General features: G+C 44.5%; 1 protein-coding gene across 2 annotated transcripts in view; it reads left to right on the top strand.

Moving 5' to 3' along the window:
• Nucleotides 1–27,881, top strand: part of LOC135238846 (ADP-ribosylation factor-like protein 15) — a 101,709-nt gene that overhangs the window by 6,920 nt on the left and 66,908 nt on the right. The window contains exon 1 of one of the 2 annotated variants that reach the window (XM_064306954.1): nucleotides 2,657–2,807. The exons of the other annotated variant lie outside the window; for it this stretch is intronic. Coding sequence (XP_064163024.1) covers nucleotides 2,751–2,807 — 57 coding nt within the window. The 5' untranslated portion in view covers nucleotides 2,657–2,750. Of the gene's footprint in view, nucleotides 1–2,656; nucleotides 2,808–27,881 lie in introns of those variants that run through there. 2 annotated transcript variants of the gene reach the window in all.

The raw sequence follows: 27,881 nt of genomic DNA on the forward strand, positions 1-27,881 counted from the left end.
TTGAACATTATGCTTGTGTGATTATGAACATGAAAAGGGTCATTTATTAAAGACAGATTAAATGTTGTTGGCTCTGCGTGTTACAATACAGGATGGTTGAAAGGTGTTGACTGGCTGGCTTGACGCAATACTTTTTAAAGACAACACAGCCTGGGAACTGTCCATATTTTCAGGAATCTAAACTTAAGATTTGAGAGCTGGGTATTCATATAACTGGTTTTACCCAAAATTTATAATTAGAATGAAAATGAATGAAGGATATAGAATGGCGTATATGTGTATTTTGCAGATCGCTACAAAGAAATATGAAGAGACTGTTTTATAGCATTTTGGTTCCATTTATTTCTGTGGCCTGCTATTAGGGCAGTTCTAATTAGCGACCCCCAGATCAGCTAATTAAATTACATTACGGGCATTTAGCAGACGCTCTTATCCAGAGCGACTTACACAACTTTTACATAGCATTTTGTATCCATTTATACAGCTGCATATAGGCTATACTGAAGCAATTTCGGTTAAGTACCTTGCTCAAGGGTACAACGGCAGTGTCCTATCCGGGAATCGAACCTGCGACCTTTCGGTTACAAGCCCAGTTCCTTACCCACTGTGCTACACTCCGTCGTTGAATAATTGAATCAGTTGTGAAGTAGGCGTTGCAATTTAATCAAATACCCCGAGAAACGACAACTGATCGTTCATTTATGGAGACCGTAGCAAGTAGGCTAGGTAGGAATTTGGAATTTTAGTGCGCAATTAGTTGGCGGGGTTTCAAAAACAACATCCGTCCCAGTTTGACCCAGACAATAGTGCAGGGTGAAACATTAAACCGGGTGTTCCACACTTGGATCTGGCCTGTGAACAGCAGATGGGATTTCAGAATGAAACCGAGAGGTCAGTTGTTGTATGAATTAGGGTGGGTATTTGTGTGCTGTCGCATAATGCACAGCACTGTCAGTCATTGCTTGTGGATACAGTGAGCCGGGCTCAGGAGTGACTTTCAAAACTGAGGGACAGTGACAGAGTGACCTTCATCCCCTGATTCCACAGGCACCCAACATGTCCATATTTGTCCGTCCGAAACATTTCAAGTCGTTTATTACCCGAAGGTGCTGGGCTAATTTCAAGCCTTGGAATGTGCGGAGACTGGATTGTGCTTTGATTTTACTGCGCTTAGGTCCTTCATGCCAGTAATCCTGCATCTCTGAACTGCTTGAAGATGAATTTTGTGTCATGGGCTTCTATTGATGGCAGTGGGATGTGATTTCTGATATCTTCCTTGTGTTCATTAACTGGGTGACTAAACATATTTAATGTTGTTCTTTGAGAGAGTAGATCCACTGCAAACTCTGAGTTCATTTAAAAATACATTTATTTACTACTTATTTCATTGCAATTTATTTCATCCTGTGTGCATAATAGCCTATAGAAAATCATATTCTGTGTTTTTCAAATACACGTGAATATGCTGGACCTTTAATGGCTGATGTATAGCCTACAATTTGATATTTTATAGTATGACAAAGTTTAACTTGTAGCCTATCTCAAAAGCTAAATATAGAATTATTTTTGGGCCACAGTAATCTAAACTCTTGAATTTTATAGGCTATTGCTTGGATTACGTATGACTCTGTCATTACGAAAGAGACATTATTTCTCATACCTGTTACAGGCAGGGACAAACGAGCACCAACTACTCACTACTTCCCCCCTGACTGAAGTAGATATCTAAAACAGGAATGGTCATTACTACTGTACAGGAGAAGTGAGATCAGTGAGACTCCACTGCTTGCCAGAGGTCAATGCACATGCTGAACAGAAAGGAGGAGGGTGTTATCCTGATTGTTTTGAAATTTTCTCTCACGTGTGTATGTTCAATTATTTTATCCAGGCATGGGTGTCACAGTATGCTGGTGCAATGTGTTTTGTTCGGTTGACAGTTATCTGTAAACCGCTATTTTGAGTTTTATTTTTTCACAAGGTTTTCATTTTAGATGTTCTGTGTCTGCAATTTACTGACACCTAGTGTAGATGTATAACTTCTGAAGGCAATCAGTAACCTACTTCACTTATTAAAAAACATTAGGTACGGAAGAACAGGTCACTTATTTTTTCTCCATTCAAAAAGTTGAGTTGAAGTATTTCCAGTGTTACCCTTGACTCTGTGCAGTAAACACTGCTTAAGTTCAAAATAGTTTTGAATAGAACTTAAAAAATGCAGTTATTCTGTGTGTGTGTGTGTTTGGGGTGGGGTGGGTGGGGTGGGGGGGTGGGAGTTCTGAGAGGAACAGCACAAACAAGCAAGTCTAGCATGACCTGTGAATCAGATCCTTGAAAATGTGTGGAATAGGACACGAGGAAGAGGTTGAAATTGATCTAACTCTGTCAAAGATATGCTTTGTAGATGTGCTCTGGCTGTAATTTTGAACACAACATTTTGTTCAGTTTTACATTACACTTGTAAAAAAAGAGATCTTTTTTAGAGATCTTTTTAAATATGTTTCTTATTTTTGTATGATTTAAAAAAAATCTTGTTTTAAATAATGAGAACAGATTTTGTCTTTCCCCCCCTTTTTTTTCGTAGTCCCCGTCTCTCAGATGAAGTTGAGGACTGCTGCACGTCCTTTGCTGCTCTGGGTCTCGCGTTGACTAAGTGTGTTTGCCTACCTACTGTTCTCTCTGCCTTCCCCCTTGGCCCTGTTCAATTACCCTGGCTGGCTTGTTTGTTGTCGGCGGTAACGCTGTTGCCGTGGATGATGTCCGAGTGTTTGCAGCTCTCGTTTGCTCTGTGCCGGATTGGCTTTTTCACGGTAAGCGTGCGTGTTGTACAGTTTTGGGATGTCTCTTTGTATGTGAAAGGCTGTGTTTTATGACTGATTACTTTATTGTTTTATACACTTAGTTACTGTAGCATCCTGTCTTTGCTCCTACTTTTGTGAGTCGTTTTGACGAGCTTACCGCGTATCGTGGGAGTGTTTGTGTTCTATTTGGGTAGAACTGCGGTGTCGCAAACAATAGAGGCATGGGTTGAATTTCTGAGAGGTAAAAAAAAACACTGTAGCCTTGCGGATCTGTATATATCAACAAGTATTTGGTAGTGTGACTAGTTCAGCATTAAAGTAACCCAGAATATGTTTCTATTGAAAATTGTGTTTACTGATAATCAGCCATTCAATTTTATTATGGTTTTAGGCTCAATAAATATTTTATTGGTGTCATTGATGTTAAATAACTGTCAAATATAGTAACTGCAAAAAAGGTTCCTGTTGAAATATTTTTGCTAGCTAGGCTATGTGTAGGTGAACTTGTTGGTAGCCATGAAGGTACTGTTCTCAGCTATCTATTCTACAGAATGTTTGGTTGCATTTATGGTTGACTTGTTTTTAGCTGGAGTGTTCATTTAACTTTCCCGTCAATCCTGTTCGATGTAAAAAAAAATAAATAACTAAATAAATAACTAAATTACATGATCAAAAATACTGGGAGAATGGTGTTTTTTAAAGCCAATTAATTTTATTATCGCAGCTATATTGATTAGTTAACATGAATAGATTATTCAATATATATTCAAATGTTTTATGTGTATTGTCCCATTGATTATATTTACCTGTGCAATAATATGTATCTTGCTATATGTTAGTTCATATCAATGTCATATCACCTGCAAGATATAGTTGCGTGTCTCTGAAGCTTCTCTTGGGCTTTATGTCTGTGTAATTCTATGTCTTGTGACGAATAACATGATTGCAGTTTTGCCATGATTTGCATAATATTTTAGGATGCTACTGTTGACATGGAAGTGAAGAAAAGCTTCCACGGAGTGCTTGATCTCTTTCTTCTCATGCTGCGGGCAATGCAAAGATGAAGTCTCTGTGTTCTGTAGTTATAGCGTTGTTTGTGGATGCTATGTGGCAGTACAAGTCAGAACAGGTTTGAGCTGAGGTGCTGCTGCAGCAACTGCTTTCCAGAAGAACATCAGCTTTCAGGACGAACATTAGCGTTCAGGTGTGTCTGCTGGAAGGGAGGAGACATGCTAAGAGAAAAGCTTGTTTTGGTGGGTATTGGCCAATCAAAACTTCCAAACTACCAGCTGACAAGTTGCATAAGTTAGGCTCAAAATGTAGTTTTTCTTTTAGTGTGACGATAATGGGTGATTTAATGTTGGAGAGATGAGTATATTCAACATGTTATGTATGAGGTTGGATTACAATGCCAGGAAAATTTGTAGGCGGTTGTTTTGATTATGGGGTTTGTTGGAAACATACAGGCTCAAATCTGCAACTTCAAATTTTCAGTAAAGTTTTATTTAGCACATTTTACAAAGTATTTTTCACAATATGCTTTGTAGTATACCGTAGCCTAAAACAGCCTCAAAGCAAGCCAGAAGTGTCAGTGACAATGAAAAACTCCCTGGATGGCCTTTCATGGACTGTGTTGCCAATAAACATTACTTTGACTGGAAATAAGCCTGCTTGCAATGACCTTTTTGAGACGACCTTGGATCCCACTAAAAAGGTCAATGAGGCCCATTGGTTTATTATGTTGTTCTGACCACCTTGAACCACAACATCCTCCCAACACTTGACACAGAAAGCACCACAATCCCTTGCTTTCTTTATCATATGTGTATGTTCTTTTGTCTTTGAAATTTAAACTTAATTTGCACCTTATTGATGCATTACCTTTAGGTGATGGTGACTTTTGATAAAAATACACATACAAGTCACTTGTTCCTGCCTTTTGAAACCTGGAACTATGACAAAATGCAGGTGGATGGATGTATAAAATATATTGTAGCCATCCATTTTTGTTTGTGCCTAGCGGGTTTCCATTGAGATGTTTTAACATTTGATTTTGATGTTTTAACATATTCATGAGCAAATACTCATTGTTAAAAAAACATTTAAAAAGAGTAAGAACAATCTTAATGTAATTTAAGAATCGGCCATCTGTAATTTAATGAAAATCTGAAATCAAATCGGTCCAAAATAGTTAAGTCAAAATTAAAGTCTTTCAGATCTTAAGATGGCACGATAGGAGATATCCTACTGTTCAGGATTCATAATGGATGACGTGTGAGTTGAATTGTAAGAACATTACTGCTGCAGGTCATAAAAGACAGCAACAAGCTTGTAATATTCAACCAAGAGGAAAGTTTGTAAAGACAATGGTGACACTGCATTAATGTGGAGATACTGATGTGGTTGAGCATAAGCAAGGATTGTTAATGACACAGGTTTAATTAGAGTAGCAATTATATCACAGACGCAAAACTTGTTTTCTCTAAATAAGAAAATTGAAATCCGAGCAGTTTGTGTAAAAGCATTTGTAATAGTAACAGTATATTATAATATTACGGGGCTATTTTAATACTTTATTATTGCTGAGTAAGGAGTTTTTCATTGTAGAGTAGCACCAAAAAGAAATAGACAAATATAGATTTTGACTCTATATGCATGTTGCGGTCCATGGCACTTATAGCAAGGCACTCACCTCTTTCACATTTCCCATTTCACAACAATCGGACACCACCTGTTGCAGCCTAGGCCAAATTATTACGAATGAAACCGTTAGCCTAACTCCTCTCACAAATCCAGCTAATCTGGGTCTGCGGAGAAAGTGTTCAGGCTGTGGATATCATGGCTCTTGGTGACAGGAGTTTATGCCTCCGATTAGTCCTCTTCAGGCCCCTAATTGCTGTGGCAATGGAGTGTAAAATTGCCGTTCTATCTTTAGATTTCCTTGCCCGAAATGGTGCTGCGCTCGTGCCCTGGTTTTGAGGTCACCTTCCTCATCTTTATTCAGAGGCTTACAGCATCTCGAAAGGTTGCAACTTGTCAGTTTTTTTTTCAGTTTCTTTAAACTGCAGCGACTAAAAAGATACACAGTCTTGGCCCAAGATAAAGTTCTGTGGCTGCGTGGTGCTCTGTTAGAGGCCATATTACAGATAATGCAATTTGAGATACTCTGTTTTACACAGAGGAGCTCACACTGAATCTTTTTGAGTTTTGGTCTTACATGTGACATCTGTATTAAAAAATGGGGGTGGGTGGACAAAGCTATTAGTTCAGTGAGATTGTAATATTTCATCAGGCTTTAATGAGCCTTAGCATTTTGAATGTAAGTTTATGCTTCACTAATTGCACTCATTGTTTGCTTAATCTAATGTCCTAATGTATAAATGATATATGAATGCAACATACAAAAAACACAACTTAAAGTTATTAATTAAATTATTAATTAAATTCACATAATTATATAATTTGTACATGCTTAATATTAGACTGCCAGATGTAATGCACCAAAGCAGCTTCCTTTAAGCAAAATAAGAATGCTAATGCAACTATAAATAATTCCACTTTTGGGAGTACTGTTCATTCTACAGCCTGAAGAACTTGCATAGATTCTACAGCTTTAAGTAATTAGAAAGCATTCATAGTGGCATTATTGCTGGCTCTTTTTTAGAGAGCCTCTTGGTTTCACTTGTTTAGTTGAATTTTAGTATTACTGAGTTCATTACAAGGAACTGAGCCAGATGACAGTGTCTGCCAGCCCTGTTGTAATACAGCCTGGACTATGGTAGCAGAAGATATAACATTTCCAGGAGTTTTGTAAACTTCCAGGAAAAATTTCCTGGAGTCTTTCAGTTGTGAAATTGTAAACTTTTCAGATAAACACAGTGGGCCCCCTTGAATCGGACTGCGGTGTAAGTACATTGTGGCTAAATGCCCAAGATTTCATTCTTGGTGGCTGTGGCAGAGGGCAATTGTAGTATTGCCTCAAGAACGTAATATTATTCATGCAGAACAGCAGTTATCCTGGAAGCAGGAATGCAGTGAGAAGCGGACACCATTCCTCCATGCGTTGCCTTGAGCAGAGACGAAAGTTCCCTGGAAGGTGCTGCTCACATAGTGTGGATATAGGGGCCTGTTTAGCCCCTATATCCACACTATGTGAGCAGCACCTTCCAGGTGCTTTACTTACTTAAGTCTTCACTCAATTCTGTGCTGCGGTGATAAGTAAACGCTTTTGCTTTCATGATGCCTAGCGTCGTTTTGGCATGCGTTTTTGCCAGTTGTTTAGGCAGGGTTTTTTGGAAGTACTTGGCGCAGAATGCTCTCTGAATACTAACCAGTTTTATTGAGACTTTATGGTGCTTAAATTGCATCGTTTGGTTTGCGTGCACTTGAGCTTGAAGTGGCGTACCATGGCTCTAAACTGCCAAATGTCATTTAAAAACGTAGTGACTCTGGCTGTTTTTACATTACATTACGGGCCTTTTAGCCCCTTATCCAGCACTATAGCATCTTTTTACATGCTTTTTACTGTATCCATTTTACGCTGATATATACTGCATCAATTTCTTTAAGTCCTTGCTCAAGGATACAAGGCAGTGTCCTACGGGAATCAACCTGGACCTTTGGTGTACAAGCCCGTTCCATTACCCACTGTGTCTACTAGCTCCGTACACTCTGCCTGTCGCGATCCACACAGTGTGCGAGCGAGCACATTCCCATTCGCTCCGCAGCATTTTATTGCATCTGCGATGCACACAGACGTGCGTCTTAAAAGGTGGAATATTGTTGCTCTTGGGTGACTGAAAAGTTAATAAGTTAGCTGGTATGTGTGAGCTCTTGTCTGCTTCCTGGTGTCATCCTGAGTTTGTAAATAGATAAGAGTGAGTGAAACCATGAAGAATATTATCAGGCGTGTAGGCCTATGTCTTCTGCTGAGTTAAATATATAAATGTGTCTCTTCAGAAGGGTACTCATTTCTGAGGATTGCCCCCTATGTCCCAAACATTGCTTAAGTCTGCTTCAAGTCTTCTCAAAAAAAAAAAAAAAAAGTTTTTTCTCATGCTGATATTTGTTTAAATGATAGTATAGTGTTGGCAAGTAATGTGGTTTCATTTATTCTAAGTTTACCTTGACTGAACACCTTTGAATTGTTTTTGAGGGACTCTTAAGCAGGTTTTAATTTAGCAAACAATAATACAGTCCGCAGTTTCTTGTTTTCAAGGCAAAGGAGGTGAAAACAATGAACTGATAGAAGCCAGGCACCACCTATTGCGTCACTGAATATTTTGAATGAGTTTGAGTCATAAATCTGCTTCTCCTGACCGGTTGATGGAGGGTAGCGGGGGGGAAGTGTTTGTGGGTGCTCCAGCTTATATACTTAGCTTGTTTCCGTGCTTTGAATGGCAGGATGTGAACGGTCTCTGACTCCGTCCCAGGACGTGAATATCTCGCAGTTCCTAATAAAAGTCCTGCCGGTCTCTGCTCGGGTAGCAGCTCCTGCCCAGGGCCTTCCTAAGGGCCAAACAGGATGCCATTCATAACAGTTCTCTTTTTTTCAGCCTCTTCAGTGCACCGAACAAGCTGGGTGGGAATCCGTGATATGTTTGGGGAAAACAAAGCACAACTTCCAGTAAAGGAAGACTGGTTACTTGGGGGCGTTAAAAAACCCGAGGTCATGCCATTGTGCCGTGGCGGGGTGTGTCTGGAGCCGATTTTAGATCCTCCCTGGCGGGGGGTTTTGATGAACTTTAGCTGTGGTTTCTGTTCATTACTCCCAAAGAGCTCATTTTGCGCACATGTTGGCGCTGCAGCAGTTCCTCATCATGGCTATAAATCCATAAGCCCACAGCGAGGCTCAGGTCCATCATTCAGTCAGACAGAATCGATTGAGCCACAGAGCTGTTCCAGGCTGGTTCACGCCTCACACCCCTGCTTGTGTTCAGGGCAGATGGACATGGTGTACGCTGCTGCCCGGGCCCCCATCTGTGCCCGGCCTCGGCCAAAGGCAACTGCAGGATGTTTATACGCCACGGGGGTTCTTCTGCCTCCTCCTCCTCCGACCAGTCAAAGTCCAGCTTGGGGTCCCCTTGTGTGCACGGAACTGTCAAGCAGTCTGGTCCTTACCAGACTCTTCTAAGCACAGCATTTAGGTCACTCGCCATATTAGAGACCAGTGACTGGTGACTGATGAAGACAGGCTGGCCTATCAGCCTACGCACTCTCTATTTTGCGATAAGTGTTTATTTTTATTTCTAATACCGCGTCAGACTAATTTAAAAAAGCACTGTGATTGTGAAGAAGCAAAGACTAAGTCAGTTTTTCAGCTCCATGGTTTGCCTGTCATTGTCATTGAATGGTAAAAATATACAATTCGCTGTTTTTTTGTGGACTATCAAGTATTTCTCTTGCCATTTATTTATTTATTTTTTGTTTCCCATCTTCCAGTGTTTTTAATGTAAAGGGGTGGGGGGACTAAAATGACATTGCAATGGCTTTTGTGGTACAACAGCGGTAAATCATCCGTGTCTATGCCGAGCGTAACGGTAGCTTTGGCTGTTGTAGCATATTTATCGTCTAGTCATCGCAATACCACATGGGATGATGAATCCCCGCGTGCATAATCTTCGAGAAGAAACAACAATTTTTTTCATTCGCGTAAATACGCCTGCAGATGTGCAGCGTGGTCCTTGGTGAAGCGAAGACTGTTTACTGCGGTGGTGATGTTCTACTTCAGAACTAATAAAGCTAACTCCTTATCAGCTCTTGTGTTTTCTCCACACCTGGTGATATTTGTGTGGGGGACAGGTACGCCTCGGCAGTGCACTGTTCATTAACCACGAGGAAAGAGTTGTTATCACCGTCCCACGGAGGGTTGCGCTCCTGGGACTGCCTTCGTTTCGTAGCCTCAGTAAAGTGCCTCCTTTTATAACTGCTCCAGTTAAAATGAACCTATCATCGATTAAAATCTTCTGATAGTCACCTTTACTATGCTAGCAATGTAATTGGATGCACACAAGGTTTTCTGATTAGAAACAATCCAGCTGTGTATTCGAATCAGTGGAATATTATTTTGCCTAAAGCAGGATGCACATTTGTTTATCGCTTTTGTCCATGTACCAGGAGCACAGTGCCTCTGAGACTTAATTTGCAGTCAGGGCCGTAGTTAGCCTGTCTGATGACCCAGTTGTGCACTGGGAGCGTTCCAGTGTGTGTAGGACGCCCCGGCTTCCTGACCCACTGAGCCACATCCTCCGTCTGGCGCATGTCCTGCTGCAGCACCGCGTAATGACCGCCATTGTGAGGGGGGGCCGACCTGCCGTTCCAATGAAAGGCTTTCTAATCTGCTTACCGCCGTAGCGCGGAGGGTTAATGGGCTGGGAGCTGAGCGTGCTGTGTGTTTTGTCCGTCGCTGGTTTTTTGTGGGTGCGTGTGTGTGTTTGTGTGTTTGCGTTTGCGCGTGTGTGTGCATGTGCGCGTACGTGTGTGTGTGTGTGCGTGTGTGTGTGTGTGTGTGTGTGCATGTGTATACATGTGTGTGTGTGGGTGTGTGTGCGCGTGTGTATCTTTGTGTGTGTGTGTGTGTGCACGTGCGTGTGAGCGTGTTTGTGTGTATGCGTGTTGTACGTGGGGGGAGGGTGTTTCACTCAGACCTGGCGTTTGGCACACTTGCCTGTTCAGGTCTCTGGTCCTGACTGCTGCTGCTGCCTGTTTTTCCCTCCTCTGTCAGGGGCCTCATCGAGCCATTCCTAACTGCTGTGGCTGATTCTTGCTTTTTTTCATGCTGGTGTCTTCAGAGACATCTCTCCTCCATGATGGCATCGACTGTACCATTTATAGAAGGTTTCAAACTGATATTGTTCAATTAATTGTGTTGCTAATTCGTAATCCATTTTGTCCTGCAAATGTTTTTAAAGAAAAGTAAAAAGGGAAATGCACTTTGCCAATCTAACAAAGGGCCCTAAATGGAGACTCAGCACTTTTAAATGCCTTTCCCGTTGACATGGCAACACTTCACCTAATGAGTGACATTTTGGTCAACACCTCCATGTGGTTGAAGAAAGCTGAGTTTGCTGAAATGTCGCTCATTTTAAAGTATTTGTACAGAATTTGTCTTTCTGCTGCTACATTTTATTCCAAGATTTTTAACAAAGGAAATGGCCATGCCTGTACACAGAGAATTTTTGGATAGCCTATGTTACAAACGTAAGTGGACTAGTGTATTTTTAGAGAGTAATACTTTGCTGTCTCACTGAAAATTTACAAAGGAAGTTATAATAGCCTGTCACAGTATTTTTATTTGTACAGGTCTTTCAGTTTGTTTTTTTTTATTTAGTTGATAAGGACAGTGTGCCATAGTTGCAGTGTGCTTTATTTTGATGGAACTTCCCTTGGAGAAAATAACAGTTTACACAGTAATTGAAATGTTACATTCCCAATAGGTTTTCACAAAATGGGCTTTTGGGAGTTTAGTGGTGAACAGGTTCCTATTTCCTCTGTTGCCAAGCAGGCAGGTACCATTGTAAATTTCCCCTGAGAGTCATCAATCACAACACATCTGTTTCCTGTTTTTTACCCTTTCCGACTGGTAAATGGGTCCTCTCGGCCTTCACCTGAAATTTCCCTGGCAACAAGGATTAGGGGTAGGTTGGGTGGTGGGGAGTTTCCATACCGGGGCACATAGCTATGGTATATCCCCTTGTATGGGTCCTGACACCATTGGTGTCATTATGCCACTCTCAGTTTGGGATGTAGACTGTTATCAGCACTTGCGAACAGTTTGGAGGAGGGTAATCTTTGTACAGGTGGAGCCAATAGCATGGTGTCACCTCAGAATTATCAGTCTGTCACATCTGGCTGTTGGACAATGTTCACACGGGATTACCACATTGAGTGCAGGGAGTGGACCTGAGATTGGAGCTCTGTGTGTGTCAGTCTTTACTGATTACGGAAGACCATTGGAAACCTTAGGCTTGGTGACATGATGATTGCGTATTATTCAAATACATGCCAAGGTCCCACTGTTTTAATCATCTAGTAAATCCCCATAAAATCTTTGTACAGTACATCATAAATGAACTACAGTATATAGGGCGTGGTTTGCAAGTCCACTGATATGAGGAACTATGTATAAAAATAGCTGTAATTCCTATACAGATCACCCAATATGGATGCAAATACCCTTGAGTTAAAGCAGATGGTCTCCCCTTTAACTTAATATGGATTTTTACATTTCAAATCCAAATTGCTGGATTGCAGAACCAAAACGGCAGTAAGTGTGTCTTTCAAAATACTTTCAGACTGTACTTCCTACTGTATTATCCTGTACAAAATGAGTTACTGAGTAAGTTGGTAAATGAGCGGTTCAAAACTGCATGATGATATGGTTATATGCATCCCTTTTAAGCAAATATAATACTTACAAAACAAATTGCCTTCCATTAAAAAAATGGCAACCGGAGGGAATAACTGCAGGATCCTGCTCTTAGGTTTTTAGTAGCCTATTCCTGTTGTAGGGGAATCAAGATGTTCCCAAAAACAGGCAAAATGACCGTTAGCCCAGGAAGAAGCAGATCAAAAGTTTGTAGTAAAAACAGGAAGATTTATTACGCAGCCGGCTACGGGAACAACTCAGCAAGGAAGTTCAAAATAGTATTGGTGGGTGATCAGATTTATACAGTTTCCAGTAGACTGGTATTTGCATATTGTGGAATTATATTGTTGAAAGGGAGCACTGCCTCTGATTGGTGATAGAGGCTGTGCTTCCTTCCGATTGGACCATTCAAATTCAAATCCATCCTACCTATTCAAACAGGTACCATTCACATTGAAATTGAATACAACAGGGGGGCTCACCCCCTTCCCCCCTGGGGCCCCGCGGAAACTTCCCAAACGCAGAATACACAAAACTGTCTGTTTCCCAACACTGTCGTTGGTGAAGTGACTTAAGTCTGTGATTTGGAATACTATTAAAAAGGACTGAAGTTAACAATTCATGGTCAGGAAATCCTCACTTAATTGCAAAACTACAGACCTGATGTACTGACTGGTGTAAGGTGGCAGTTTTAGGTTGCAGTTGAAGAAATCTGCCTGGTGTGTCTAGTGATTTGGGGGAGTAAATCACCTGAAATAAGTGTACTTGTCTCTGAACACTACATATGAAGTTCTCAACACATTGAGCGTGTGCCTATTTGGGCAGAAGTACCCTGATGAATTGGCGGTGTTATGTCACTTCCTGTTCCAGATGGTTTGATCCATTTTGATCTGAAGGCATAGAATTCTCATAAACAGGGATTTCCCTTTTCTCTGGGAAAAAGGATATTACATACATTACAATACGTTACAATAACATTTCTCCCTCTCCAAAATTTGAAGATGCGGCAACAAGCAACATTCGGCATACAGCTAATGCTCTGTTATTAGCCCGCTGTTCCTGTCTCTCTTGTGCAAAACTAGAATAAAGCTTCAAATAGGCTACATGAAAATATGTCAAACTACAGTATTTGCATTGTTTAAAAAAAGTTTTTTGTACTGTTCGTATCTTTCATAACCTTTCTACCAGGTCACACTACCACTGCTGTATGTTTTTATGGTGAAGCTCAGCAGGTGTGTGCTTAGCTAGTAATTGGAGGGGGGGCCTCTTGGGGAAATTAAGTTGCTGCTGGAAGGCTTGTTGGGACAGTCGGGGGCCGAAATGGAACAAAATAAAAGTCCTGAGCTCTAGCGCAGTGATAGCGCTGCTGTCCTGTGGGAGGTTCTGTTTTTCACATGAGCCATTCGGCTACACCAAACCCCTGACTTGCTGTTAGATCCTGATGTCATTTTTTTGAACAGCAGAAGTTTTAACCCCTCAACACACAAACATTCCTACAAAAATATCTGTTAACATCTGGCTAACAAATTATCCCCTACGTCTGACTGCCCATCTAATTAAAGGTAAAATAGAAAATTGGGGGGAAATAAAGCAATTTGTGTTATGAACATTTGTTGAGAGGTCAATTAAACCTTGATACCAGTATTTGCATTTTTATTTTAATTTTATTGATTTCAGTTAACATTTGCATGCAACTGGTCCCCAGTCTTCCAGAAACAGTCAGAGCCATCCGCTGCTCTAGTGTGTGTGTGTGTGTGCGCACGTACGTGTATGTGCGTGTGTGTGCGCCTGCGCGTGTGCACCTGCATGGCAGGGAGGCCGCTGTCTCAAGACCTGCTGTCTGATGTCACAGCTGGGAAACCACAGGCGCACTTCCTGTTAGCACATCCCGCTGTGTTGGTGGTGAGTGGGGGAGGATTTGCTGGAAGTGACATTCAGCTTCTCAGGGTCTTGTGCTCAGCATGAGCTTCATTTCTGCATTAGCTGACTCACCGAGACGATAAAGTCACAGAGATGACTGATACGGTGCTCTCCTCTTGATAACCTGGGGCCTGAGATGGGTTTGGCCTATCGTCTGAGACTGCATATGACAGGAGTAGACCCGCCCTCCCCTCACTCCTGACACAATGCCCGTTTGGTAGACGTGCACTATGCCGCTGTAGGGAAACATGAGTCCGTCATGGAGAGAGTGCTCTCAGGAGTACACCAACCTCAGTGGCTCAAGCTTCTCATTAACAGGTTGGCATTTGTTGGTATTGATTATGACTATAAAACAAGCTGCTGTCGCCGCTCACGCCTTGTAATGCCCGTGATAGCGTTCTGTTGTCTAAAGCTGTGGAGCAAAGAGATTTGAACATCGTACCCCAGCATTCGGTATCTATTGGTGCCATCTAGTGGTGCATGACTAAATGACAGCTGTTGTTTTACATTACATTACAGGCATTTAGCAGACGCTCTTATCCAGAGCGACTTACACAACTTTTACATAGCATTTTACATTGTATCCATTTATACAGCTGGATATATATACTGAAGCAATGCAGGTTAAGTACCTTGCTCAAGGGTACAACGGCAGTGTCCTTACCCGGGAATCGAACCTGCGACCTTTCGGTTACAAGCCCAGTTCCTTACCCACTGTGCCACACTCCGTCCGTTTTATAAGGCTCTCTATTGCAGAATCACTGGCAATCTGATTGATGCGTTAAATAACTCCTATCTGCTCTATGTATATACTCTATATATGTATTTTAGATATTAATTGTTGTTAATAATTATAAACACCTGTGAGGAAGTAGTTAGCTGATAATGGAAAATGCACTGAATAAAAAGTGAATCAGTCATTTTTAGGGAAAGGCGGCTGCTTTTATTATTATTTATTTTAAATAATATTAACCTTTATTAACCTGCTACCCTGAGTGCCAAACACAAAAACGTATCATCAAAAGGAAAAAACCTTCCTCTTCCTGTGCTACACACAACACTCTCCATTGGCCCAGCTGTGACTGAAAGCCTCCAGGTTATTGGCTAGCTTATAGCATGCATGCTCAACAGGGTCGGGCAGCTGCTAACCTTGTTACCACTGGCACTGGGTCTGTAGAATCATCGCCCTTCATTTTATTCTTTTGTGTAATCCAGATTGCAAGCTTAGTCACGCCAGACATAAAATGGACGTGTAAGACGTGCATCATTACTGATAGAACACGGGCTGGATATTTACTGAAGTAATGCAGGTTAGGTACCTCACTCAGTGGTACAACAGCAGCATTGCAGCTGGAAATTGAACCCACAAACCTTGAGTTACAGCCCCTATACTACACTGCTGCCTAAACCCTGCTACAGAGGCATTGTTTGTTGGAGTCTGAGCAGCTAGACAGTAGTAGGTTGTGCCTAGCTTAGTAGGTTGTGGCCTAGGCAGGCTTATGCTAATCAATTTTTATAATAATCTTATATTAATACAATTTCTCATTGGCTGCTTCAATAAAAGAGACATTTAAGTGTCTTTCTTGTGCCACGAAAACCTTATGCAACCTGTTTGCCACATGTTCTTGGGTTCCTGACCATTCCTTAGTGCCACCTAGATGCCAGGCACCTACAGGTTAGCAGGAATCAGTTGGAGGTGTGCTTCGCCGTCATTCAGTTCCAGCTGAATTTTTCCTACCGAATTATTTAAAATGTGCATGGATTCCACAGACATAATATTTTTCAGGGAGTAGTCCAGGAATAGTTATCCTATGATTAATTGGACGGCCCACAGGTGTTCAGGTGAAGTGGCAAAATAAAGTCAGATGACCACACAGTTAAATTTACGGCGTGAGCACCTCCTCTGCATTCCCAGTATTCAGCCACTTCAGTGCAGCCAAAACAAAAGCCCCAAAAGAGCGTCCACCTGACGCAGCTGTATCGCAGATGCCCAGCAGATTCCCAGCTGGGCAGCAGAGCTGCTGTTGAGGGGGGGGCGGGGTGCGGATGCCCTGCCCGCTGAAGGCCCTCCTCCCTGGGCGACGCCCGTATGCGTTGGCCCCCGCAGCGCCCCCCCCCCCTCACATCTGACACTGGCTCTGTCTGGCATCATTCCAGCCACAGGGTGCCTGGGACCACACGCCCCAGCTGGGCCTCATCTCTGCTTCGCTGGGTGCACTAGCGTGTGGAGGCGCAGGTCTCTGACTAAGGGTGGACAGGGAAAGGAGCTTTATGAAAATCTCATACGGTTTCACAGTTTTTTGCGGGTTATACATTCTTGATATTTGTAGTAACACATGGCGAAGCAATCATAACTCTGATTCCATCAGCTGATAGTACCTCTACTTAAGTAAGCAAAGTATAATCAATCACCTTAATTGTTTACTTGGAGAAGAAGCATATTGCAAGCCAGTTTGATTGGCAAACATGGGCTATTATTTGACCCACGTCAGACTGGGCCTCGGGCATTTCGGGTTTGCACAGTGTCCCTGTCTGACCTCGTCTCACTGCAGATGTATTTACAGTCATTTTTTAAAGAGTTGATCCAGAGTCTTTTCACCTTAATTTTTTAAAACAAGGGCATATAAGATTTCCTTTCTACTCATAACTCCATGAGAAGTATTTGCTATAGCGACCCAACCATTCTCCTCTGCAAACCGTCCTTTCCCTTGTTCGTTCTGTGAAATCTGTTCTCCTCTTTCTGTTCTGCTCTTTCATCTAAGTGGGAAGAAAGCCCTATTAAAGGCCCAATAATACCCAAAATACTTGATGTGTAAAGATGTTTTTAGACCATCTTATAATGATAGAATTTCTCATTGGCTGCTTCAATCAAAAATGATTTAAGTTTGAGTTTGAGGCATTTAAGTGTTTCTTCCTGTTTTGGGATGTACTTGTGTTCAGCCATGAAAACCTTATGCAACGTGTTTGCAACATATGTGCCAAATATGCAGCATTTCTGGAATGTATTTGCATTTGCTGCAGGGTCTGGTATGGCTTTTTCATGTATAATAAAGTGTTGTGCTATGGACATCTGGTTCATTTCATCCCCGCTCTTCTTTCGAAAGTTGCCTATAAAATACACATGCAACTTTTCACCAGAATTAGGATTCATTTTGAAATTATCTGATATATTTTTTGTTGTCCAAGACATATCATTTATCTTTGTGTGTGTGTGTGTCTATATATGTAGGCCTATATATTCAATTATTCATTTGTGATAGAGGTTTCCTCTTTCAAACAGAGATTCCTGTGCAAGGTGTAAGGGTAATTCTCATTATCAGCATAGTTGAAAAAGTTTTAAAAAATCCACCAATCGACAGTGTTCACGCTATCTACCAACAGGTGGCAGTGCTTCTCCACTCATTTGAAATACAGGCTCATGTGGAAGTGTACTCCTTACCCTGCCATACGATGTCCTGTTTCTCAACCGTATCCGCTTTCTGAAAACACACCGTTCATACCTCTGCTCTGAAAACAAATTCCATCAGGCAGAGCTTGAAGTATGTTATCTGCTTTTTTTGGAATGTCAATACATATTAGTGTATGAAGCTACCTGTTTCTGTGCTTCCATTCCCAAATGGATGGGAAGATTGGAGTCAGTGTTGCAATAAGCCGGCTCCAATTTGGGCCTGACTTATGTGATCTAATTGTATCGGGATAAGTTGGGCTACTTGATTCTTATTGTAGTCTGAGCCAGTTGGAAAGGTCCCTCATCTCTACAACAGTAGGGAGGTTGGGGCTGGGCTTAAGATACTTGTGTATGACCACAGGGGCCTAATTCCGTTTTAAATACTAACGAATGCATTTAGATGGTGCTGTTTGTGGAACACTATCTCTGCAAGATTTGTTGAGGGGTGCGGGATAAAGTGTGTTAAAAGTTTAGAAACTTGAAAAGGACTCAAGAAAGGAAAGGCAACGTAAGCATGGCCTTGGTTCTTTGCGATACACGTCTTGCACGAAGGTCTATTGTTTTCCTCCATTTGTAGTCACGGGGCCTTCAGTTGGGAGAGTAGGAGAGAATAACTCGCCATTCTTCATGCAAAGGAAGTGTGCAAATGGTGCAAACCTGACTTTGGTGAAAACTTTGGAGGGGCCTGGAATTGCCTTGAAGTCTTACAAAGTGCTTCTTCCACAGAAAATCTTTGAGCTCTTCAGCTGCGCAAAAACGTACAAGCTAGCACAAAGTCGACGGCTTTTTTAATTAGTAATCACAGAACGCTCCCTGCTTTTGAAGCCCGTTAGTGTTCTCAGTGCCGGCGCGCGTAGCGCGGTGGAAGCTAGCGAAACGTGATGGAGGGGCCGAGCGAGCTCTCGGGCCATCATTACTGTTAACTGAAACAATGTTGGAATTCTTTGTCATGCATTTTTGCCTAATTGACTGTTTGGTGCAGAGTGGCGACGGGCCCCACCCCCGCACCCACACTCGGGCTCTCCGGTGGGGGGGTGGGCCTGGTCGGCATTCAGCTGCACCCAGCAAGAACTCCGGAGCCCCTTTGATGCGAAAGCGACCGAGGGGATGGAGGCCACAATAGTCTCCATTATTGACCGGCCCTCAAAGGGCTCTCCTCTTTATTTTGGACAGGAACTGGACCCAGTGTGGAGGAAATGTAAAAGAAAATATGCTAAATATTTCAGAATACTGTGTCTGAAGGGGAAGTGGTGTCAGGCGACATTGTAGGGTGAAGAACGAGGTCCGGACCCCGCGAGCACACGAAGGGGTTATGCGCATTTGCATAGTTAATTGGGGGATGCCAGCCCAGTTTTAAAGCAGGCGCAGTGCATTGAGAACACTACCTTTGTACAAGGAGACGCGTAAACTCAGCTGTGTTTTTGTGAAAGTTAAAATACGTTCTGTGAAGTTACTGTCTTACCATATCGCCGTGGTCAATAGTGTACTATTGCTTAGGGGTTCAGATCATTTTTTACTTTGTTTTCCTGAGGTCCGAGCTGTCAGTTTCACAATTTTAAGATCAACTGTTGACTTTTCTGTGCTTATTTAAAAAAAGAAAATGTATAGGCTATATATTTGCAGCACATATGTGCATAATTGAGGAGAAAGTTCAGCAGAAACGAATGAAAATGAGCTTAAGATTGTCATCAGTATCCATTTCTCTTTATCTTAGCGATTGCACGGTTCTCATGCATGTAGCCTACATAAGTACACATGCTCTTGTGCACGCACGTGTACACTTCCCTGATCAGTTGGTATTTAACCTTTTTGGACATGTGGATGAAACGCATAATCTGAAACACTTGAAATTTCTTGAAGCAGAATTTGGTCAAAGCTGGAACTGATGCAATGCTAGAGCAGATAAGACAAAATCCAAATGTTGACCCACCCGCTCCCAGAAGTGGAACCCTCAGGCCAGGCATTTTTTTAAAGAAAACAAAAGAAGAAAAACGTGTAGCGTAATCTTGGAAACCATACAAGGTGCAGTTCTGAATGACTGTATTTAATTTCTCTGTCCGCAGTCTTAAGGTTTGCTTTCATTCAGTGTTGCGCAGAGCTCTGGCTGCAGTGAAACATGGGAGTTTCTGTGGCTGTGTGAGGGAGAAGGTGACGAGTTAGGGTGAGATCTGGGCCAGATCCATTTTATATGAATGTAATCCCAGTAAAGCTGAAAAACACCTGTGCTAGTCGCCCGCAACAGGAATATTACTGTCCATGTACCGGGAGCTATAGAACAGACGCTTCCTAGCCTATGGTGGGTAGTAGTTACACACACACACACGCTAGATAGATGTAGCCTTACTTCATCCTACACTACGATCCTTACTTCACTCTAGTGTTTCTTTTGCGCCTCTACATCATGAAACCTATGCACTTGTTGTACGTCGCTCTGGATAAGAGCGTCTGCTAAATGCCTATAATGTAATGTAATGTAGCCTAATAGTGGAATACATGCTTACTGCTTATGAAGCAAATGGGCTCATTCAGCTCTGTTTGTTCAGCACAGACCTGTCGGCAGTGCCCAGGGCTGTAATTGGGGGAATCTTATTGAGTCTTTTCATGTTGGCCGAAAGGACATATTCGTCTTTCTGTACTTTCTCAAAAAGCACGAGAAACTGTTAAAATGATCTGAACGTGCTGGAGAGATTTGCAGCGTGAGTCTTAAAAACAGTCCACGTTTGGAGATTGCTAGGGCAGGATGCATTGCATCAACTTCTCTTGCTTGTCAGTTGCTATACTTGGTTATTGCATCGACTTATTTTACTTGTGAGTTACTATACTTGGTTGTTACAGCGTCCATGGTAATCTATAGCTCCCGCGTTTTCTTCTCAACCTGTCAGGAGATGATTAGTTATTTGTTTATTTATTCATTTATCAGAGACCATGCACAATTTATTAGTGTTGCCTGAGTTGAATGTAAAAACATTCCAAACAACACAACAGATGCATGATAGGCTATATGAAACAAGATAAAATACATGAGTATCCATATTAGAGGACAAGGGTCATCAGATAAGTTAAAATACTAGGCTACATAACATAACTAGCGGCCACATAACTAACTTGAGCAAAACCCCTGAAGTATTGTGGGCTGCATTTGGTCTGAACATTGTTTTTTTTATTTTTTAGCTAATGCCAAAAAACATTGTTCATCTGTTTATCCGCCGTCTTACTTTTCGCCCCAAGGTAACGCACTGATTTTGTCTACTTTGTCCACCTGAAAGAACATGATCACTGCTTACACATCTCATATGGTTTGGGAATGCATGCACTAATTCCACTGGACAGCATCTACAGTACCTGGTAATCCCATTGGGGAGGCAAGAACAGTCTGCTGCTCAGGCTGATTGGAACTCGATGGGCTCTGCGTCTTGCATAGCAGATGCTCTGTGCATTGTGGGAAGTCGGCAGGAAGGCAGGAATTCAGCTAAAATCACCTGGCTTCACTAATGCAGTCACTCAAAGAGCAATTTTATGCTATGGATAACACTGCAAATTGGATATGCTCTCCTTATGGTTACGTCTTGTACACATTCAACAATGCACAGCAACTGGTGGGCACGCTTTGTATATCCATTTGAACCTTTGTCAGAACGAAGGGGATTGAGTGTGCACATAGTTAACCGCTCGCCTTCAAATAGCAGACACTCCTTCTTCCAGTGCAGCTGGTCTTTGTGATCTCTGTGTATAAAATTTGCATCTGTGACAGTCTAACGATCTGACTGTTGTGGCAAGTGATGAAAAATGACTACCAAGCAAGATTTTCTTTTTTATTTTTTGACCACTATGACTCCTTGGTCTTTCCGAGTAGTTCAGGAAGTTTCCTTGTGACCACCAGGGCTTCGTATTTCTGCGGCAGTTGGGTTGCAAAGGCTGAGGTTTATTCATTCATCCCCGTGGCTGAAATACAATAGACAGATGAAATCCGGGACATAATGTGATTAGGCTCCCGTTTCTTGACTTTGAGAGAGTGCAGATTAGAGGACTTCCCATTTGGAGTCACTCCAGATTCAAAACAAATATTTTTAATGTTTCATGGATGATGAAGTGATTCTACGCAGGGTGTCCTTTGAGCTCTGGTATTACTGTGTTCAGGCGTGCCAGGTAGTGCGTATGAAGTGTAAAACGACATTCATATTGCAGCTGTGTTCTTTCAGAAGGTCGTTTCCCGGTGACAATGCTTACACAACCATTTCCTGTTTATAGTTATTTTTGTACAGTACATATTGGTACTGTAATGTTTGCAATACTGAAGCCCTTTAAATGTTTATTTTCCTTTTTTGTTTGCTACTGTCTGGGGAATTCATTTTAAAAAAGTGGCTAAAACTTAGGATGGGTCCAAAGAGGCAAGGAATTTGATCCAATAACTTTCTCTTTCTTCATAATATCTGTAAATTAGGACGTAAGCATCAAACAAAACACAAAAAAGACAAATATAGGCTACTTGTTAGTATTAATAGCACCTGCTTGCCTTCATTAATGTGTTTAATATTTTTACTTCCATGTCTTTAAAGCTATTAAAATATTTTCTGAAAAAAACTTTCGAGGTCTTTAAATCTGCATATTACTTTGCAACATTTGATCTTTTGTGCACTGTATGTAGCCTACGTTACAGCCGTTGCTACTGAAAGGAACGGGCTACACTTTGTGACCTGCTCGCATGGCGCAACACGAGGGATCCCGTCCGTTAACGAATCAAAGGTCTCCGCTCCCGCCGGTCGCGGGAACTCATTTGCATAAAAAGAGGCGGGGAGCGCGGCGCATTCCGCCGTGTCAACCTGATTCTCGGCTGCGGTGTCGAAATTTAAAAACCGATTTATTTTTTTCGGAGTCGGTCCGCATCTTTTTCGCAAACAATGAGGCCTGTAAATGGCTGTCAGAGCGCAGGCCTCGCCGTTTGACGGAAACGTGTTTATCTTAGGAACTTTCCCACACTTGGCGGGGGGAGAGGGGGGCCCCGGAGATTTGTTTTTATTAAAAATTAGGCCCATCTCTGATAAATAGATGCCGCATGAAACTGTATGATGGCTGATGCGGGGGTCGGGGCCCCCCCACGTCTCTGGGCCGGGGCTCCTTCCCCTCGGCCCTCGCATTTGTATGTCAGGGGGCTTCAAAAGGGGGCCCCTCCGGCTTTGATCCTCCATCTCAGTGCGGAAAACATCTTTTCGGGCTATATTGTGCCCGGAAAGCTAAAGGTTTCGCCGCCTTATGCTAATACGTCCCGGCTAATCACCCTTCCCAATTACAAGATTTATATTCCCAAATGCCGGGCGAATGTGTGGCCCCCCCCGTTCCCCCCCTGTGTGCAGTAACGGTTAAGAGGATGCCCTCCTTGTGCATGAATGCGGTGGCCTGTGTTCTCCAGTGGCAGATTAAAGAAGGGAAAGCATGAAAACATTCCTGTGGGTGAGTTCTTTCCTGGCCTGTTTCCTGCCCCCCCCCTCCCCCCCTTAATGAGTACATTTTTAATAATCGTCATGAAATTCAAATTGGTTCCGGGATAGACTTCAGACAGATAGATGTTTACTCTTTGTTTGGGGATGCTTTAGCTATATGGGCCCCCATGCCGTTCCCCCCCCCCCAGCCCGTCCCCCATGTTCTCTTGTGAGACAGTACTGCCTGCAGGACCTACTGTTCGGATCATGTATCATGCTCCCGTTATGCTTTCTAGTTGTCCCACAAAAAAAGTTAGGCTAAATAGAGTGAAACTCGCAACCCTCAAAAAAAAAAGCTAAAGCAAACATAGAATCAAGAGAAAAAAGCAAATAAACAGTTGACTTTTTGAAGTGTTGTCTCCTGTCAGGCAGTTAAAGATACCGTTGCAGAAGCCCGTCGTCGTCATAATAGTGAATTTGTCAGAGTTGTGTAACGGGGTAGCGTGCTTACGAGTTTCTTGTGATTGGACTGGGGATTAGCAGTCGTAAAACAGAACAGCAAACTGGATGTGTCCCTGTGCGGGGGCCACTTTTGGAGGCGTTTGGAAGCTGGATTGTCACCGGGGCCCCACGTCGGGCCCCTCCCCGTGAATAACCGCCACGGGGGAGCCGTGGGCGAGCGGCTAGCGTTCGCCGCGTCCGTACGGAACGCGGGGGACCTCTTCCTGGCCCTCTCCTTGCGTGAACCCGTTCTGGTTTTGTTTGGGGACCCCCCTTCCGCTCGGGCCAGCGTGGGCGCGTCCGGCCCGGTTGCGGGGGGCCCCTCCGCTTCTGAGCGGGGCCCCGCGGGGACGGCCCCTCCGCGATCTGCGGCCCAGCTCCGGGTCGGCCCCACTCGGCGTCTGAGCCCTCGCCGCGTTGGCACGGACACGCGTGTTTCGCGGCCGCGCTCTGCGGCTCATTAGGCGGCCCCCCTTTGAATTCGGAGATCTTGGAAACGTTTTGTAAGACCGCCGAATCGAGGGGGCAGGCGCACACACCCCCACAATGGCGATGGAAAGCGCCCACTTTGATCCGTGTGTGAACCGCGCCGCTCGCCTCTTATTGCCATATCCAGATGGTGTTACTGGGAACAAACAGTCCCGCTGCAGGATTTCTCAATAGGCCGTCTAGACTGGCCTCGGACCAGACAGATACAGCCTCCCATCAAATTAGCGTTTGTCAGATTTATGGTAATGGTTCACAACAGCCTTCCTGTCAGTGACAACAAGATTTACTGCCCCCCCCCCCCCCACACCCGGCTCACCTCCCCTCTTGCCGCCTCTGCCCGTTCCCAAAATCTCGCAAGGAGGCCGAACCTGGAATCTAAAAAAAAAAAAAAAAGCAGGAGAAGAGACGAGCCCCACAGATTTGAGGCGAACGTAAAGCCCGCGCTGAGAGTTTTTAGGCGGTAAGAATCGCGTTTGGGGACGGCGGCGGGGGCGGGGGCCGCCGCCCTGCTGGCCGCTTAATGGGAGCGGGTGGGGGGGGGGGGTGTGGGAGGGGGAAGAGCCCGTGTATGGCGATTAGCGGGGCTCTTTCATCTGGGCACGCGGGGGTAACCCGATCCGGCCCTCCGCTCGGTGGGATTCACCTTTTGACAGACGTCCCGTCCGTTCTCAGTCCAAATGTTTTTCCAAGGCCGCTCCCAGGCTTTGATCTGGCCTCTCTCGGACGCGGGGTCAGAGCTACCATGTTAGGCGGGAGGCCGATGCTGGTTACTGCGCCGCGCGGGGCGCGGGGGAGCAGGGGGTGGGGGGGGGTATTAAATGACAAAACTGTCTGGCTCTGTCCTGCGCTCCATCGCCAGGTCGCCCCGCTCGTAAAGCCGGACGGGACGCCGCTGTCGCCGGCGGACGCCCCTGCTCCGCCCCGCCCCGTTTTCCTCCCGTCCCGTCCAGTCCAGTCCTAGAAACCCCAGCACAGGACGCGTCTGTTTCGGTGTTTCTCCGCGCTGCGTTTCTCTCCCCTGTCTCTCTCTCTCGGAGCCTCCTCAGTCCTCCCTGGGCTCTCTTTATCTGCGTCTGCGAGCCGGTCTCCCCCGCTCAGCTGCGCTGAATTCTGGGAAGAGCCGCCCCGGGCTTCCGTTTCAGAGAACGGCGGCGCGACATCCGGCCCGACCCCAAAATAAACCTCTTCGGTTCGCGGGGTCCTCCGGGCCTCGGAGGAGGTGTTTTACGCGTCTCGCGTGGGGGGAGCCTGAGCGTTGCCGCGGCTACCGTGCGCGCAGGTTCGCCGAGCGGAAGCCGGAGGCGCGGCTTTGGGACGGCCGGCGGGCGCGGCTCGCTCTCGGGCGAGCGGTGTTAAGAGCTTTTGCAGAGGCACCTCGCTTTCCTCGCTCGGCAGCGCAGCGCAGGGCTGAGAGAGGGAGCTAGGTGGCGCTGTGGCTTCACCCACGGCCCTGCTCCTGAGCCGTCTCTGCCGGGGGGGGGGGAGCCGCCGTGGACCAGCCTGCAGCACGCTGCTGTCAATCAGGTTTGAGAGAGAGGGAGAGAGAGAGAGAGAGAGGGAGAGAGGTGCTGGGATGGCAGAGGGGGGAAAAGCACATGGCACCCAAACTACCACCAAAACTGGGACAAGATGCTCCCTTTTCATTCTCTGCTCAAAATATGAATGTTTTCTTTATAAAAGTTAAATATAAAATTGCATCTAATACCATGAAACAAAGCCTGTACTTTTGTACCGCTGAATTACATTGTAATACAGTGCGGCAGTGAGCCACATGATAGATATGTTAGTCTGTGAAATGTTCAGTCGTAACTGAGCACTCTTCAGTGTGTCCATTGGTTTCTGGAGCCTTGGTTCCCAGAGAATAAGCTCATGTCATCGAGCCTTTTTCTGTTGTTATTTCCAAGGTGAAGTAAAACTACTGTTTAACCACGCGGCGACGTTGGATTAACAGAAATACATTTTTGTTCATTTTTATCATCCAAATAAACTTGTCAAGCACGGGCTGTAGTAACAGGCACTCGATTCTCACCCCCATTGTGGTTTTACTTTTAGAAAGGAGCAAGGGCGGGTTTGAGGTGTAGTTATGAAACGTGTAAGAACACGTACGGGGTGGCGAAGTGGCTAGTGGCCGTGCTCTTGGGCTCTCTGTCGACTCGAGCCCCCCGCCTTGCGCAGGAACAGGAAGTCATCTGGTTGGCCTGGCGACCGTAGAAGCCCGGTGGCCGCGAGTGGTCCGCGTTTCTCCTTTCGCCTCTTAGCAAGCGCCCCCCTCCCGCTGTGTCATGTGTGACTCTACTGTACCGCACCCCGCCTCCGCCCCCCCACCCCGTCAGAACCACTTCAAAGAGACAGCTTAGGGGTTGAATGTGAACAACTGTGGAGAAAAGATGAATGAATACCCCCCACCCTCCAATCACCCCCCCCCCCCACACACACACACACACACATACACAGCTACCATAGCAACAGTGAGGGGAGGTCTGTTATGACTGTTGCTGGTGTGTATTACATACATATCACTCGTTGGCTCTCCGGACCCCCCCCCCCCTCCAGCTGAAGCCCCATGTAAAGGACTGTCATTTGAAAGGTCATGATTGAGCTCTGCTGACAAGTGCTGGCCGTGCGCTGCTGATGGCTGCTGATGGGGGTCTGGATGATCTGGGAGGGAACGGCGAGCTCAGCCTGTCCCTCGTCTCCCCGCCGTCAGTGTCAGGTGGGAGGGTGCGTTCTGTCCTGACTTTACAACCCCCCCCCCCCGCCCGCCCAAATCCAACCACCCTCACCCTAAATAACAGCCTTTGGACGACAGATATGGAAAATGGGTGTATATATTTTTAGCTTTATGTCTTCTTGGCGTTTGTTATAACCGAATGAAAGAAGCTGAAGAGAGACGGTTTGCCTTCTCTGTCCCTCAGTGTGTGAAACCAGCCGTTGTCGTTAATGCGCGCCTTCCCGGGAACACCTGACCTGCGCCTGGACTCGCCGTCGTCGGCGAACGCCACAGAGTCGTGGTTTCCGTGGATCCCCGTGCTGCTCGCACTTAAAAACACGTCTTATTGTGGAGCATAGGGCTGACACACGCGTTAGCGATTAGGCGGCAAACGGGGGGAGGATGACGCAGTGAGTCCACTTTCTCTGCAGCAGATGCTGCGTCGGGGCCAGAGCTGTTCCGTTTGCGCACATCTGTCGGAATCCATATTGGATGAATTAGCTAGCCGTTTAATACCAATTACAGATGCTGCTGCATGCGCCACAACAGTTGCACTAATGAGTGACATGCTCTCCTGAAGGAGTAATTAACTGATTGTACACTCGTTGTTAAACGCATGCGTTTTTTTATTAATCGAGATGATAATTGCAGCAAGCGCTTCGCTGAAGTTCATTTTCGGTTTCTGCCAGGAAAATTTGTGTTTCTACACAAAGCTATGTTTGTTTGTACTCATCGATGTACTCAGCAGCTGTATGGACAGAAGAAAGATATTCATTTAATTCCCATTTGGGAATTAAGGTGGCTAATGCCAAGCACCAGAAACAGAAGCAGAGCATGAGCTTTGGGTATGTGGCACTTCCTTCACACCACAACATTATTATTTATTGGCTCTAAGAACACATGCCAGTCTTTAAAATAGATCGAATTATTGATGCATGCCTCGGATGGCTGAGCATTGAGTGTGCGGCGTGCCAGCCTGGCAGGCACGTAGTTCACTTTCCCATCGCTGCAGAGAAACAGCCGCGTCTTCACAAACGCAAAATGGAGGACCTTTAACGGGCACTTTGCGGGTCGGAAGCGACCCTTAATAACGGTCACCGGTGGTAACGGTCCCGTTGTGTCGCCAGCGCTAAAAAATCGGATTTATATACTAATTCGCTGCAGACTCTATCAAGCGATTACACTTTCATGCATCATTAACAGCGATATATCTAGCATTCGTTGTACTTGC

The sequence above is a fragment of the Anguilla rostrata genome, chromosome 14 (assembly GCF_018555375.3).
Source record: "Anguilla rostrata isolate EN2019 chromosome 14, ASM1855537v3, whole genome shotgun sequence".
Taxonomy (NCBI): domain Eukaryota; kingdom Metazoa; phylum Chordata; class Actinopteri; order Anguilliformes; family Anguillidae; genus Anguilla; species Anguilla rostrata.